This window comes from Eschrichtius robustus, chromosome 1 (genome assembly GCF_028021215.1).
Source record: "Eschrichtius robustus isolate mEscRob2 chromosome 1, mEscRob2.pri, whole genome shotgun sequence".
Classification (NCBI taxonomy): Eukaryota; Metazoa; Chordata; class Mammalia; order Artiodactyla; family Eschrichtiidae; genus Eschrichtius; species Eschrichtius robustus.
Window position 1 is genome coordinate 200492128 of NC_090824.1, and position 16943 is coordinate 200509070.

Below are 16943 nucleotides of genomic sequence, written 5' to 3' on the forward strand. Positions count from 1 at the left end.
CCCAGACTAGAGCAGAGTGAGGCAGGCTGTCCCTGCGACGCAAGCTTAGGTGAGTTCTCCGTAGCAAGTCTCTGCCCCTGTTGTCCTCCAGTTTTCTGAATAGCATATGCAGGGCAGTTGGACACTGGACCCTTTCTACATCCCATTTGCTTGTAGAAATCAAGCTTTTAAGGTGGCATCAGGCCCCCTAATCCAGGGCCCAGAAACATCCACAGGTAACTGACATTATTCATTATGATGACATGACTATAATTTAAAAAATTAATATAGTAATAAATATTGTCTATTAAAGTGATTTAGACTGGTGGGAGAATGTTAATGCTGTATTTTATAAGACAGTGGAATCAACGAGGGAACTCATGAACTCATATTAATCATCTACTGTACTTGGGAAAAGGAAGGAGAAAACCCTCAAGTGATTATATAATTTGCCGAGAAACTGATTGGAACGTTTGGTTTTGACAAAATAACTAATTTGAAGATTGGAAAGTAGAACGAAGGGGAAAACAGGCCCCCCTGCGAATAAAGGAGTATTTAGGCTCCCTCGACGTCAAGCCTGGGATGCTCTTAGTTAATGATTTAGTAATGATGCGGCAGCGTGAACTCCCCACGTTTACAGCAAGCGCTCCACACATGAAGATAATGGAAGGTTACAGTGATGAGGTGGGAGACTAAAATCTGTGAGAGCATGAAAAAAAAAGTGGTGGATGAACTTCTGTGCTAAATACGCATTCAGAAGAGACAGTCTAAATTTCATGTCGTCATATCTGCTTTAAAAGCTTTCATATAATGGTAAGGTGAGGCATAAACAAATAAGTAGATTGGTAAAAATACCAAACTGTAGATCAAGAGTTGAAAGTTGCAAGCTAGGAAAGGGGTTCAAGTGTGAGCTGCTATAGAAGGACTTTTAAGCTACGTGCTGCAGTAGCCAAGGAGAGCTGGCTACTACTCTGTTCTTCCTTCCACTTTTCCTCTTTCTGCAGAGAGAGAGACAGAGACAGAGAATGAGAATATAAATTAAGTGTGTTCGTGTGTGTGTGTGTATAAAACTGTGTAACAATCTTATACTGACCTATACTCCCATGGCCACATCCCGGGCTTTGTCAATTCTCAAGACAACCTTACCTATAAATCGTAAACTCCAAATAATCCATTCTCAGACTATAATGTCCTATTTTTCAACTTCTTCCTATGCTTCATTCCCACTGACACTGTTTTCCTACTTCGCTGAGTCTCTCTTCCTGATTCTCCCAGATTATCAGTAGACTTCCGTTTTACTTCCCTTCCAGCCCAGCCCAGACTGCATTGCTGTTCAAATGAATTACAATCCTATAATATATGTCCTCTGTCCTACATCCTACACCTAGGTTACTGAATGATGCTGGAGGAAAACTCTCAATAACACTCTTGAAAGATACACTGAGGCATTTACAAGAGTCTATTCGAGCAAACGTTGATTCAAATCAGGCGGCACCAAACTGAAAATGGTTAGGAGGGCTCCACCAAACAGGAGCCAGGGGATGGTTTTTACAGAGAAGATGTTACCAAAAGTGGGGTCTGGCTGCTTGTCGCTCAAAAGCCAATAAAGAGGCAAGGTTGGTGGAAAGGAGAGTTTGCTTTATTTTGGATGCTGGTAACCGGATCGGGGGTGGGGGGAGGGTGGACCCCTGTCCAAGGGCCTACTCCCTCCCACACCCCCCTGACAATCAGGGGGCAAGAGCTTTTATAGACAGAGGGAGGGGGCTCCGTGCAGAAACAGCACAGTCAGCTCTGATGGTCATCTTGACATTGGTCACGCGGTGGTCTGACCAGAGTCATCTTGATCATTTAAGTACCTACAGGACGGCTCACAGGACATGGCTCAGAATATTACCTATAGCCCTTGAAGAGGAACTAAAGGTCCTTGACTTTGCTTAATGACTAAACTATTTTTATTTAGTCTTGTTGGACTGTTTTCCTTTGTTTCTGCATTTTCTCACTTCTCTGATTAAACTTATTCTTTGGCTTAAGGAGGCTTAAGAAACTGGTAAGAGAATGAATGAAAAGATGGACTGTAGAATCTAAACTGGTTGTGGAGGAAGTAAAGACAGGAGATGGTTTAAGAAAAAGTACACAGGCCAGTGGGCTAGAGGTCGTGATGAGAGCAAACAAGTAAGTTCAATGGCCAAATCAAAGAGTCTGGAGGCTGGACCGTTGAGAGTGATGAAAAATAAAAATAAAAATAAAAATAAAATAGAAATAAGAGCCAGGGTGTGACCCTGGAAGTGGGGGCTAAAGTGTGGTGAAAATCACTGACATGAGGAGGTCAAGAAACGGAGAGGCCAGACACCCTTCAATACCCCAGTGTGATCAAGGTCTCCTCTTGTACAACCTCCTAAATGTTTCACATTTTGCTTTCTTACTTAAGTCATCAGTCTACCTGGAATGGATGTTTATGTATGAGATTACATACATTTACATTACATTTTCATTTTCTTCTCTTTGGATAACCAGCTGTCCTTGGGCCATCTGTTGAACAGTTTAGTCCCTAAATATCCCTTGAACTCAATTCCTTCCATGCTGTTTCCGGTTCTGCTTTACTCAGTTCTTATCGCCTCTGGCCTGATGTGTTGCAGTTCCCACCAGCCCCCTCTCTCCACAGTCCTTATTCTATTAAGTTGCCATAAAATTTATCTTTCTAAAATACAAATATGACCATGTCACTCTCCTGATTAAAGTGCTTCAGCAACTTCCTTTTATTACCTGCAGAATAAAAGCCAGACTCCTAAGCCTGCCATATTTAAGATGTTTCACAATATTTTTCTTTACAATATTTCTTTCCTTATCAAGACATCCTCATTCTATGACATTATCCACATTTGTACTCAAAGGCTACTGTATGAAAAATGTTCAATTCAAAGTACATTTTAAATCTTTCATCAGAACCATTAGTTAGAATTGTAATTGATAGATTTTAAAAGTTCTAATTAATTTACTTGGTATTTATTTGGCATCTACTGTGTATCAGGCACTCTATGGTTTTATAAGATTCTTCCAGAGTTTACAATCTAAAGTAGGACAAAAAGCATTAATACAAGTCTGTGAAAAAGGGAAGACTACAAGTATAGCAACAGACATTTGAGCAAACAACTATGAAAGTTCTGATGAGGGAGAAATGGCATTCTGTTTGACAGAAATCAGTGGAGGCTTTGTAGAAAAGTTAGCTGGGCCATGAAAGGTGGATAACGGAGAGTCAGAGAAGGAGGTGGGAGGGCATTTTAGGTAGAGTAATGGCACCAATCAAGGCAAAAGAAGTGGGGAAGCGTGACCTTGGAGTACAGGATGGAACAGGAGAAAGATGAATGGCTAGAAAGGTAAACTGAGGCCAGAGCACAGAAATCCTTCAAGGACAGGCTAAGAGACTGGGCTCTAGTTAGCTGGCATTGGGAGTCAATGAAAGTCTCTATTAAGGGGCTGATATAATTAGGTTGTGACACGATGGGGTAGACTGGAATGCAGAGAGGTTAAGCCTCGGAGGATGCACCAACAGTCTAGGCATGATATGCTGCTGGCTTGTCTCCAGAGGTGGAAAAGCCACAAAGGATGCAAGAGAAATTTCAAAGCAGAAATTTCGAGCAGTTAGATGACCGAAGAAAGGAGGGAGAAAACAGGTCTAGCTCAGCTCCATTAAATAAAAAGGTAAGAATTTCATGAGAAATTCCTGCATTTGATTAAGTACCATTTATATTTGCATTTGCCACAGTGGAATTTCTTGGCCTTTTTTTTTTGTGACTTAAAAGGCATTTTCTGGGGCTTCCCTGGTGGCGCAGTGGTTGAGAATCTGCCTGCCAATGCAGGGGACACGGGTTCGAGCCCCGGTCTGGGAAGATCCCACGTGCTGCGGAGCAACTAGGCCCGTGAGCCACAGTTGCTGAGCCTGCGCATCTGGAGCCTGTGCTCCGCAGCAAGAGAGGCCGCGATGAAGAGGGGCCCCCGCTTGCCGCAACTAGAGAAAGCCCTCGCACAGAAACGAAGACCCAACACAGCCATAAATAAATAAACCCAAAGTTAAAAAAAAAAAAAAAAAAAAAAAAAGCATTTCCTATTTAACGTCATTCTTATAGCCTAACTTGACGTGTTTAGATTAATGGCTTTATTCTTATTTCCCTTCTCCCCCTGCTCCTCCGTGTGTGGCAGCTTCTACTGCGTATGGTGGGGTCACCTGACCAGGATCTCCAGGAAGCCGCAGCTGGCTGTATATCCAACATTCGCAGGTTGGCTCTTGCTACAGAAAAGGCGAGATACACTTGAAACTTGAACGGACATTATAGCTACCAAATGTTACACGACACAGGCCACGTCACTCCCAGGGCCAGGAGGCCTCAACTGGGAAACATTTCGTAGCAAATCCTTTACAAACAAATGTCTGAAAACACAGGAATTTAGAAATGCAAAGGATGCTGTTCATCCAAAAATTGTATGGGTATTTTTGTTCTATTTTAGGGATATGCCGTGTAATGCCATGTAAAGCCAATATATTTGTGATAATTTTCCAGGAATTTGAGAATATATGTACACGGCTTGTGTGTGTTTGTGTGTATATACATATCGGCAATGCTTTTGTATTTGTGGTGATTTTAATAAAGATATGGCCTTCCTGTTGTGCATTTTTAGAGTCATTCACGAATGTCTTTAGAATTCCCTTTCTGTTAAACCAATCTAACTGTCTTGACACTATGGTTTTGTTTGTTTGATTGCTTGCGACCCACGGGAGAGCTGTGAGGAGATGTGCTGATTTCACAAACTGTTACGGAATAGAATTCAGAGTTAAGCAGCTGGGCTGAGAGAGAGCATCCCGAGGTCATTCCACGTTTCTCCTAAAACTATCAAACATCTGAGAAGACAACGTATAACTGTCACTGTACCAGATAATGCAAATCACAAAAACATAAGCAATGAGTGAGATTTTCACTTTTGGATTTCCAAAGTATAAACAATTAGATGTTTTATTTCCCTCACAGGATTCACCAACACTTTTATTGAAAGAATTAGTTTATGCTGATGTAAGGATAATATTACTTGACAGAAAATTGCTTTGAATTTCTGAACTTGTTTTCAGCACAAACAATACTTTTAAAAAAGTGGCTACAAAGGATTAATGGCATTTTATCAGGTTATAGAAACATTAGAAGCCACTCAAAAGAATCACATATGTAACCTTGGTGTGCTGCAATGTTTGGGAACTAACCGTCCCCAGCATCTAAAACTAGCGAGGAAAATAGCTTTGTACGCATCCACTCGGTAAACTGACAATCTCACTTAATGCTTTAAAGAGCAGGGAAGGTTTTATTGAAAAATATTAAGTACTGTGTATGTTTTTCATAATTTGGAGAAGATCATAAACTTAACTGAATTAAATGTAAATAATTTATATGAAATGAAAAGCCTGTACAGGATGAAAATTATACCAGTGGAAGATTCTCCGATAAAAAGGTAAGGCATTTCTGAGAACTTTACGGTTTTGTAAAACACCAATTCATCTTCACTGCTTTTCAAAGGAGGTTATAAAAGAGGATAATAGAAACAAGGAAATGGTATCAAGGCTAACAAAGAACAGAATTTAAATAATAGTGTAAATCCTTTAGCTTTAAACAGTAGTTATTTCGAATGTTAAAGTCACTGGTTAGCTGTGTTTTACTAACATTAAAAGCACATCTAGAGGGCTTCCCTGGTGGTGCAGTGGTTGAGAATCTGCCTGCCAATGCAGGGGACGCGGGTTGGAGCCCTGGTCTGGGAGGATCCCACATGCCGCGGAGCAACAGGGCCCGTGAGCCACAACTACTGAGCCTGCGCGTCTGGAGCCTGTGCTCCGCAACAAGAGAGGCCACGATAGTGAAGAGACCCGCGCACCGCGATGAAGAGTGGCCCCCGCTCGCCGCAACTAGAGAAAGCCCTCGCACAGAAACGAAGACCCAACACAGCCAAAAATAAATAAATAAATAAATAAATAAATAAATAAATAAATAAATAAATAAATAAATAAAAAAGATTAAGATGGTAAATTAAAAAAAAAAACATCTAGAAATCATGGATTATGACAACTATAGAAAATTAATAAATATATTATTGTTACATTATTATTAAAGGAAGCTTTCACCATCATTTTAAGATTTTTAAATATTCTTGGAATTAGCGGGTCCTGAGAGTGGAGGGAAGCAGCAGAAAATAAACAAAGAAAAAACAGCAGCAGCACAGAGAACTGGATGAATGGTTGGGAAGGATTGTTCCTTTACCATATGCAAGCTTGGGGCTTTCGTTTGCATGATTACTAAATATTGCATAAAATAAGAGCAACAGTACCATTTTAAAGGAAACTAAGCTTGTGGAAACAGATACAGTAAGCTAAGGTGAAAATCATCTTGTGTATTTCTAAGAATTGTTTCTTTTAATTCTTGAGCACCAGGAATGTAGTACCTTTAAAGTAAACAAAAGAGAAACTGAATTTAAAGGTCAATCTTTGGCTGTGTGTGTGTGTGTGTGTGTGTGTGTGTGAAATGGCATAACAGAAAATTCTGACCTTACCAGAAAAATGTCAACGGCAGTGAGTGAAAGCACCCAGAGATGTCAGAGAACAAACATGCCGAAGATCACACTATTTCTTTGCTACTCCATGCAAAGAGACCATCTTTTCTCTCTCCATGGGAGAGCACTTACTTTTTTTTTGCTTTAGTTTTTGTATAAGATGTTTTGTTTTATAGTTGTTTTCTGCTTTAAAGCTGACGACATTAATTCTAAGTTTTCAGCGACTAAGTTCTTTTTTAGGTTTTATTCTTCCCAGGACATCCTGAGAATCCAATATGTTCTTCATGATAGCTGGCTATTTCAGTCTGAAAGGAGTCTAAGGTGGAAGGAATTTTAAATAGATACTCTTTGATCTTCTACTGTCTTTAGCTTGGAAAGTTTCCTTTTAGAAATCCTGGTCACCATCATTCTGCTGTTTGTAGTCACTACTATTTTGCCTCTCAGGATGACTTGTGTGAAAATAGTTTCTTTTTAAAACTTCTCTAGGTTCTGAAAGTGAGTGGAAGGTTAGATGTCTTAGGGAATGACATTGCAAATCCTATTATTTTGATAGATTTTGGAAATTACCATTATGCATCTCTAAGGCATTTGCATGGACTTGAAAGTCAATGATTCAAAATATTTGGAAAATTTATTTCCACTTAGGAAAATGAGAAATTCAGTTGTTGATAAACGGACAGCCATCTAACAAGATTAGGTTAAAAATAGTAAAGAAAATTGCACAGTCCAAATAATTGAAGGTGTGTAATCACATTCCATGAAAGACAAGAATGGAATAGGCTATGTCCATTCTTACAATTCAGTGAAAACAGTAAGGACACCCACTTATTTAAGAACCTCACTGCCGGGGCTTCCCTGGTGGCGCAGTGGTTGAGAGTCTGCCTGCCAGTGCAGGGGACACGGGTTCGAGCCCTGGTCTGGGAAGATCCCACATGCCGCGGAGCAAATGGGCCCGTGAGCCACAGCTGCTGAGCCTGCGCGTCTGGAGCCCGTGCTGCGCAACAAGAGAGGCCGCGGTAGTGAGAGGCCCGCACGCCGCGATGAAGAGTGGCCCCCGCTCGCCGCAACTAGAGGAAGCCCACGCACAGAAACGAAGACCCAACACAGCCAAAAATAATAAATAAATAAAAAAAAATAAAAATAAATAAAATAAAAAATAATCAGGTTAAAAAAAAAAAAAAAAAAAAAAAAAAGAACCTCACTGCCTCAAATGCATTAAGTGCCCCCCAAACACCTATGTTCCTCCTGTACTTAACTGCAAAAAGTGGAATTCTCTTACTCAGTGAGAAAGGAGTAGAAAGAGGACAACATTGTATATGATACTACCTAATGCTGTCACTGTATTCGGTACTTCCTACTTGTGCTCTCATTTAAAATACAGGAGAACTGGTAAAACGGCTAATCTCGTATCATACTAGGGTCTATCTAAATGGGCACAGTTATTCTGCAAGGACAGTTTGGCAACGCACACCAGAAGCTTTTTAATTTTCCTGTGCCCTTTGGATTATGCCCACGGGTTTATGTACAAGGGTGTTCAGCACGTCATTATTTCTAATACGGGAAGAATTGGTTAATTCGGTTATGGCGCAACCTCACTGCGAAAACATGTTGTAGAATAACAGTTAATGACATGGAGAGCTTTTCGCAAGACACTGTTAAATTGGAAAGCAGGTTCTGAAACAATGTATACAGCGTGAGCACATTTTTAAAATTACATACATGTAGCTAGTCACAATGAAAGAAGATGGGACTTACACACACCACACTGTGATTAGTCAAAGAAGTGATTATTTCTGAATGGTGGAGTAAGAATGATTTTTGTTGTCTCTTTGGCTCATCTGTGTTTTCTAAACTATTTTACAATAAACATGAATTACTTTTTTAAAATAAAAACACTCTCAGTGAAGTTTACTTCTTTATTCTTTGGAAACGTCTAAGGCAGACACTCTTCCTCATACTAGCTTTAAAAGAGAGACCCTCAGTTGACAAATGGGAGACACAACCCACACATAAATTTTTTTTTTTTTTTTTTTGACGAAAGAATGGTCGCCTCAACATCTAAAACACTATAATATACTTTAACCTACAAAAATGCACATTTGTAATAGCTTTCAACTACAACTAATAGTAGTACAGCGTACCTGAAGCATGCTGAAATGGCCCATAACTAAATTCTGAAAATTATTTTTGGTCTAAGCAGCTGAATTCTATTCCAAGAGCACCAAAAGCAGACAAGTGAAATAACTCAAGAAGTCACTGATAGATTGCTTTATACACACTGTTGTTTTGAAAAGAATGATTCTGATCCATTCATTTGTTTACTGTTGTAGATGCCTAAGACAAACAATATTGGGATTTACTGTTTCTTTAGGTATTTTGCCTGAATTAGCCTAATAGAAATACACTTCCAACCAATAAATAAATATAGTACAGTTTCATAGACGTCTGTTCTCCTTTAAAGCATCGTGTTTTTCTCCTTTGTGCTCTTCTTTTTTCCTGCTCTGTTACATTAATTTCCCCTCATTCCAGCAATTGTTTTCCTTCATTTTACTTTCCGTGTCTCCAGCTTCTGCTCCCTTTTTCTCTGATAAATGGTTGTTACATTTTCTGGCTCTTAAAATGCCTTATGCTTTAATTTCCATAAGTGCAAGATGTAAAGTTAATATGTCAATGTTTCTGATGCACAGCTCTCACGGCTGACTTGAAATCATGTAACAGATGGAATCCTTGTACTCCCAATCCATTATTTTCAAAATTTCAAGTAAAAGTAATTATTCTTTATTCGCATCTATCAAGACAAAAGGGAGCTTTTCTTTTGCCAGTTCATGCCACCCTGATTCATTAGTTGATAAAAGACATCCTTTGCACATTACATAATTGGCCCGTGGTGATGTCTGGAGTTAAGATTTGTCATTTCAGTTTAGATTTATGTCCTAATTTATTTTCATGATTGAAAGGTATATTAGTGTATATCAGCATGGTTCATACATATTCAGAATCTACAGCTGGTTAGCTTGCTCATAAAGAAAGACTATATATCAAAAGGGAGTTCAGACAAGATAGTGTGGATAGTTAAATGCAAATCCTATTTCATTATTGGAAGAAAATTGACCTTTGTCAATAGATTAGGTACATTATCAGTTACAAACCTAAATCCACAATGGGAAGGCAAGTAATGTAAATAATGAGTGAAAAGAGCTGGATTAAAAAAAATAATAATACTGAGACAATTGCCAATTGACCTTTAGCCTCCATGTCTGGGAGACAGAAGGTGGAGACTGTGGAGAAGTGGAGAGTGCAAATTACTACTCATCTCTAGCTAATTGTAGCCAGATCTTATCATTTTTCAAGAGAAATTCAGATTTTTATAGGCAATCACCCAAATTTTAAGTATTGGCAATTTCATTGCCATAGCAGAATACAACAGACTGGGTGGCTTAAACAACAGACATTTATTTTCTCACAGTGCTAGAGGCTGGAAGTCTAAGACCAAGGGGCTGACAGGCTGGTTCATGATGAGACCTCTTTCCTGGCTTGCAGACAGACACCTTCTTGCCGTGTGCTCACAAAGAGATTAACCTCTGGTGTCTTTTCCTCCTATAAGGACACTAGTGCTATGGAATTAGGGCCCCACCCTTATACGTCATTTAATTTTACTTATCTCTTTAATAGGCCTATCTATCTCCAAATATTGTCACATTGAGGGTTAGGGCCTCAACATATGAATTTGGGGGTGGGGGACACAGTCCATACCAGCAACCATGCAGAAAAATCAGAAAGACTCTGTGAGCCAGATATGGCCTTCAGCTCATCAGTCTGCAATGTCATCATCACCTTCCTCTATTAGAAGGAGGGTTTAAGTCCTGACGTTAACATCCCTAAAGATGCCTGGAGCTAATCAATAGAAAAGCAAGGAAAATAATTTATGAAAAAGAGCACGTGTCAAAACCATCTTGGTTCATGTAGATTCATATTATGATGTCAGCACTACAAAATGCAGCATCGAACAGGTTGACTTCCTCAAACTGACTGAAGCTTGGAAAAATTACTCTGAGGATGTAGATAATCATAATTAGGTTTAGGGTCAAAGAATAGCAGAGCTGGAGACACCTTTAGGGCCAACTCCCTGCCCTCTATCAGGCAAGTATCAAAGCTGCTCAGAACAGAGGCCTATTCTCTTCCAAAGGTTCTCCAGGTATTTGCTTCCCATTCTCCCTCAGACAGACTGGACTAACCAGTTTATGACGATAAAAAGAGCCTTGAGAAATACTTTGAGGAATCAGCTTAATCCCACAGGCCAGTGCTCCCCAGGCCTCCTGCATGATACTAGTCTGGGGTATCCGTTGAAATGCAAAGTCTCGGTCCTGCCCCCAACCTACTGATTCAGAATCTCTGGGAAACCTGGAATCTGCAGACTTCCCAGATATAGTTACTGGATTTTGGGTATGGCAAAAAAATGTATACAAGGGTTGTCTCAAAATTAATCTGGTAGGGGTACAATGAATAGAATACAGAGAGGAAATGAGAGCAATGTACATTTTGTTGTACTGGGCCTACTATAAAGTAGACGGCTAAGACTAGGGAATAGGAATAGAAAGGTATCAGAACTGACAAAGTCTTAAAAGTTGGTCTCTTATACCTTAGAGAAGGAGCCCGTAGTCATGAAACGAACTCTACCTCTATGCTGTTATACCATGAACCGCCCCACATACCTCTAGAGCAGAAATATAAGACGAGCCATTGTGTAATTTAAAATTTTCTGCTCAACATCACTAATCATCAGGGAAACGCAAATCAAAACCACAATGATTATCATCTCAGAGCCATCAGAATAGCTATCAACAAAAAGACAAGAAATAACAAGTGTTGGCAAGGATATAGAGAAAAGGGAACCCTCTTGCACTGTTGGTGGGAATGTAAATTGGGGCAGCCCCCATGGAAAACAGTACGGAGGTTCCTCAAAAAATTAAAAATAGAACTGTCATATGATCCAGCAATTCCACTTCTGGCTGTTTGTCTGAAGAAAATTAAAATGCTAGTTTGCAAAGATATATGCACCCCGTTGTTCACTGCAGCATTATTTACAGTAGCCAAGATATGTAAACAACCTAAGTGTCCATCAATTGATGGATGGGTAAAGAAAATGTGCCGTAAATATATACAATGGAATATTATTCAGCCATGCTAAAGAATGAAGTATTGCCACTTGTTACAATATGGATGGGCCTTGAGGGCACTACACTAAGTGTAATCAGACAGAAAGACAAATACCATATGATCCATATATGTGGAATCTAAAAAAACCCCCCAAAACCCCACAAAACTGAACTTACAGATACAGAGGACAGTTCAGTGGTTGCCAGAGGCGGGGATGTGGGGTGTTATAAAATAAATAAGTCATCGGGATGTAGTGTACAGCATGGTGACTATAGTTCATCACACTGCACTGCATATTTGAAAGTTACTAAGAAAGTAGATCTTAAAAGTTCTCATCACAAGAAAAAAAATTTTTGTAACTATGTGTGGTGACAGATGTTAAGTAGACTTATTGTGGTGATCATTTCACAATATATACACATATCAAATCATTATGTTGTATACCTGAAACTAATATAATGTTATATGTCAATTATACTTCAATAAAGTACATACATTGCATACATATATAAAATAAAATTTTCTAGTAGCTGTAGTAAAAAAAAAAAGTAAAACAGGTGAAATAAATTTTAATATGCTTAATTTAACCAAATGTATCCCAAATATTATCAATTAAACATCTAATGAATAAAAATTTCTAATGAAATATATTACATTGTTTTTCACTAAATCTTTGAAGTTGGTATTTTACAGTTATAGCACAGTTCAATTCAGGCTAGCCACATTTATGTGGCCACTGTGTACAATGTTGGTATGTCTTAGTCTTATACACTTGGTTAGGTTAAGGGGTTTCTTTTACCAATACTGTTTCAACTTATGTGAGTTTTCACTATTTCTCTGGGTTATGCCAGATCATCAGGCATCGTGTCTTAGCGCTTTTTCTCCTTCTGACGGACCTCTCAGAGTCATGCTATTTCTGTTGGCTTGATGACTTTTTAAATTCAAATTGATATGAATTTCAAAGGCAATTCATCTAGAAGACCATAGTCAACATTATATTTTGTGTACAGTTATTTTTAGTTTTCTTATTGTAGTAAAATACACACAACATAAAATTTACCATTTCAACCGTTTTTTAAATTGTTCAGTTCAACAGCATTAAGTACATTCACACTGTTGTGTAACCATCACCACCATCCATCTCCAGAATGTTTTCATCTTCCCAAACTGAAACTTTGCACCCTTTAAACACCAGCTCCTAATCACCCCTCCTCCAGCCCTTGGTAACCACTTTCTGTCTCTATAAATTTGACCTCCCTAGCTACCTCATGTAAGCGGACTCATACAATATTTGTCTTTTTGTGTCTGGTTTATTTCATTCAGCACATTGTCTTCAAGGTTTATCCATGCCGTAGTGTATGTCAGAATTTCCTGCCATGTTACAGGGCAATAATATTTCATTCTGTGCACATACAACATTTTGTTTATCCATCCATCCACTTGGTGGTCGCTTGGGTTGTTTCCATCACTTGGCTATTGTGAATAATGCTGACATAAGCATGAGTGCACAAACATCTGTTCAAGTCCTTGCTTTCAGTTCTCTTGGGTATACACCCAGGAGTGGAATAGCTGGATTGGATAAAATTATTTTTAAAGCCTCACTAGTCAAAGCTATAATAAGAAAAGGTGGTTCGGGGCATCCTTACCAGCAGAGTCAGTGGACTTGAGACACACTCCACAGCGTCTCTAGCAGGGACTCTATTTTTTAAGCATCCCAACAGTTTCACAGTCACTGACTCATGGACAAAGAATCCTCTCAAGTTACCTCAGTCAGTTCAGTATATTTTTAATTCTGAACGAGCCAAGTTCTCCCAGTGTGTGTGATTCAGTGGGTGCAAATTAGGCATTTAAGAAGATATAGTCATACTTTTGGAAAAACAGTAAGGTCTCTTAACGGTGCCACTAAATCTACCAAAATGGCCTAAAAAATGAACCCAACTCTCAAAAGTTCCACTGTGCGGTGTTTAGGTTGTGCTAAAAGGCAAATGTGAGTTTTCTGCAACTCCCATGTACAATTCAGCACTTTTAGAGAGAAAAAGAGGCTGAAGGGCTCTGAAAAGTTTGTGCTGGGGCTGTGAGAAATATTTCTAGGCTGGGAGCTGCCCTGAGAATCTGCTCAGTTTGCATTGTGGATGTGGTCCAGGCACATAAAGATGGCGAGCGTGGTCCCTGACAGCTTGCAAATGCGGCCCCTCCGCTGCAGAAAAACGCTGGCCCCCAACCAACCCGCGTCCTGCTTGAACCCTGTGGACACATGGGGGGGATGTCACGGTTGGCCCCCGGTTTTGCTTTGAAGGAAATGTGTTGCTCTTTTCAGCTCTCACGGTCGTTCCTCATCTGCACTCGCAAGGCGTGAAACATTAAGGGAGCGCCTTAATCATTTTGTCCCGTTTGAAGCAACAGACAGCTGCTGACGCTGATTCAAAACAGAAGACGAGCGACCCCACTGTCATCTCCGAAGTTGGTTTGTTTGGATTATTCTCTCAAACTGAACTGACCATGAGCTCAGACAACAGAGGTGAAGGCGTGCAGGGAAGGCGGGTCCTCCTTCCCGCCTGGAGCATCGTGACTCTGGGGACACGTGCGCCCCTCGGACTCGGCAGACCCTGCACGGGGCCCAGGGGTGCTCGGTGCGCCCCCCCTGCGCCCACTCTGGCTGCGTGGCCCTTCCACCCGGGAGGGTGACGACGTGAGTGCCTTCCTCGGGAAGGGTATTTACTCCCGCCCTCTGGCCGGAGCACTGACGTTTCGGAGGAAGAGTGAAAGAATCCCTTAGGAGCTTTAGACAACCCTCGATTCCTTTTTCTTTTTTTAAAACAGCTTTATTGGGGTTTGACTGATATCCAAAGAACTGCACGCTTTTAGCATGTGCGACTTGCGGAGCCTGGTCATGCAAACAGCGGTCACTACAGTCCAGGCAGGAGACGCACCAACGCCTCCCAGGGCAGATGCACACGCAGAGCCGCCTCGCTTTGTAGCAGAGCAGAAACCAGCACACCGTGGTCCAGCAGCTGGGCTCCAGCAAAGATGTTGAAGCAGAAAACCGAAAGCGCCTCCCGGAGTCCGCCTGTCGCGCGCGCGCGTGTGTGTGTGTGTGTGTGTGTGTGTGATGGCAGCGGAGGGGCCCCTGACGTGAGAGCCCCCCGAGCGCGTCTGAAGCGCGCGGCCCATCTCAGCACCTGTCCTGCGGCGGAACTCCGGCCCCGGCCCCCGGCGGCGCCTGCCCTGCGCTCCGCTTCTGCGACCCCGCCCGCTTTAGGAGCCTCACAGAAGCGGGATCAGGCCGCGTTCGGCCTTCGGGACCGGCCCACTTCGCCGAGCGTCGCGTCCCCCGGGAGAAAGCCCTCCGTGCACCGTCGCCCGGTCAGCGGCAGCCCGGCCTCCGCACGGACGACCTCCGCGCCCTCGTCTCGGCCCGCTCGCTCCTCCTCCACATATACCCGCCGGGGCTCCGCTCAAACAAGTCACCAGCGCCGACTCGGACGTGCCAAAACGGGCGTAGCTTCCTTCAGGTTTCACCGTCTCCCCCTACGGCGGCCGAACGTGACCTTGCCGGCTGGGGGGCGCGGGTCTCCCGGGTGAAGCAGCCCTCGGGCTGGGCGGCGGCCATCTTCCCGCAGCGCACGCTTACGGGAGGCCGTCGCGCTGCGCGCCTTAAGAGATGTGATTGTTGCCCGTCCCACGTCAGGAGAGCGGAAAGAAGACTTAAAGGAACGAGTAGCGTAAAACGGCTCCTCGGCGCGAACGCCGCACCCTTCAGGCTGTCCCCGCCCCTGTCCCGGGCGCCAGGGCCCCTGCAGGCAGCGCGCCGCCCGCCCAGCCCGGCGTCCGGCCCCCGCGAGGCGGCTGCCCCGGGCGGAGCGGCGGGCGGCGGGGGGCGCAGCCGGGAGGGGCCCCGCCCCGCCCCGCCCCGCCAGCCTCCGGGCCCGGCCCAGCGCTGCCCCCCCCCCCTCACCCCGGGGCCGCGGCGGGGGACTCGGGGCCGCCCGGGCTCCGGCCGCCGAGCCGCACCTGCTGCTGTGCGGGCTCCGGGCCCCGCCCGGCCCTCTACCGGCTTATGTCCCGCAGGCTCCCAAGTAGGCCCAGCATCTGGGGCGCCTCTTCCCGCCTCTGCCAGGCGCTCGGTCCTCCCGGAACAGAGGCGCTTACTCTCCCCCGTGCAGCTGGCACTTCCGGACACACGTTCGCCTTCGTCCTCCCTGAAGCCAACCTTCCAAGCTTGTGATGTAGGAAGTCTGCTGGGAAAGGTCTGAGAAAAACACCCTTCTGCTTGAAAGTCTAATTTCTTGAGACTACTATGCATCTACCGACTTTATATTAAAAGTCCAGTTTGGAACTCAAAGCTGAGCAAGGGTTTCTTTTGTTCTGGGTAGCGTTCTGTCTCCCCTTCCCCGTGAAAAACCTGTCTTCAGCTTCTTGGCTCAATGGAGGGGAAGCTGCAGGGTTTTCGAAACAACCAACTAACCAACCAAACAAACCAACCAACACAAAAACCAGTTCTGGAACGCCTAAGGAGGAAAGAGACATTGTATGGCATTTCTAAATCTTGTCCACTGTAATCGGCCAAACTAAACTGTTTCCCTTCCCCCAAATGTGCCGGCCGGCCCTGCTTCCGCATCTTGCCTGCGTTGCCCCCTTCCCTTCAGATACAGCCAAGAATTCAGTTTTGACTTCACACTTGCTTTGCTGTTGTCTGGCTTTTCACATTGGTTGGTGAGAAATTTTTCCTTTGATTCCAGATGTATTAAAAGCAAGTTAGCAATGAAGCGATGAAAACTACTTCTTACTGATTCTGGAGCTGAACTTACACGCCACACAGTTTCAAAATGAATGAAATACAAAACATTATGTACGGTAGAGAAACTCTGTATAACCCGACGCCAGCTCCTCGTGGCTGAAAGTCCTCTGGTTTGTGAGGGTGATTTTACCCACTAAGGTTTAGACAAGACTGGTCTGAACCTCTAGAGAGTGAGAAACTCAACACTCTTTGAGTATTTCCAGGAATTCTTGAGCAGGACATATTCTTCCAAGTTACCTCACGATTCTGGTCATTGCTTGCTTCCTCTCAGTGTTCAGTTCTTCCCAGCCTCACCTCTGGCAACTGCTCCCCCTTCCTTCCTGCCCTTGTGATCGCAGATATGTAACACAACTCCTTTTCTCTGATTTCTGAAAAATGCCACTCATCCAAGACAAGTATGAGTCGGAGCCATTTGCAGAAGATTCTG

The 16943-nt window shown here is 42.8% G+C and overlaps 1 protein-coding gene and 1 long non-coding RNA gene across 2 annotated transcripts in view; one reads left to right on the forward strand and one right to left on the reverse strand.

Moving 5' to 3' along the window:
- Positions 1 to 4626, forward strand: part of ODAD2 (outer dynein arm docking complex subunit 2) — a 178108-nt gene extending 173482 nt beyond the window's left edge. The window contains exon 20 of the mRNA XM_068562910.1: positions 4177 to 4626. Within this exon, the coding sequence (XP_068419011.1) occupies positions 4177 to 4290 (114 nt within the window). The 3' untranslated portion in view covers positions 4291 to 4626. The remainder of the gene's footprint in view (positions 1 to 4176) is intronic.
- The window catches only part of LOC137776437 (uncharacterized), an 81106-nt gene that overhangs the window by 3198 nt on the left and 60965 nt on the right, over positions 1 to 16943 (reverse strand). The window lies entirely within an intron of this gene.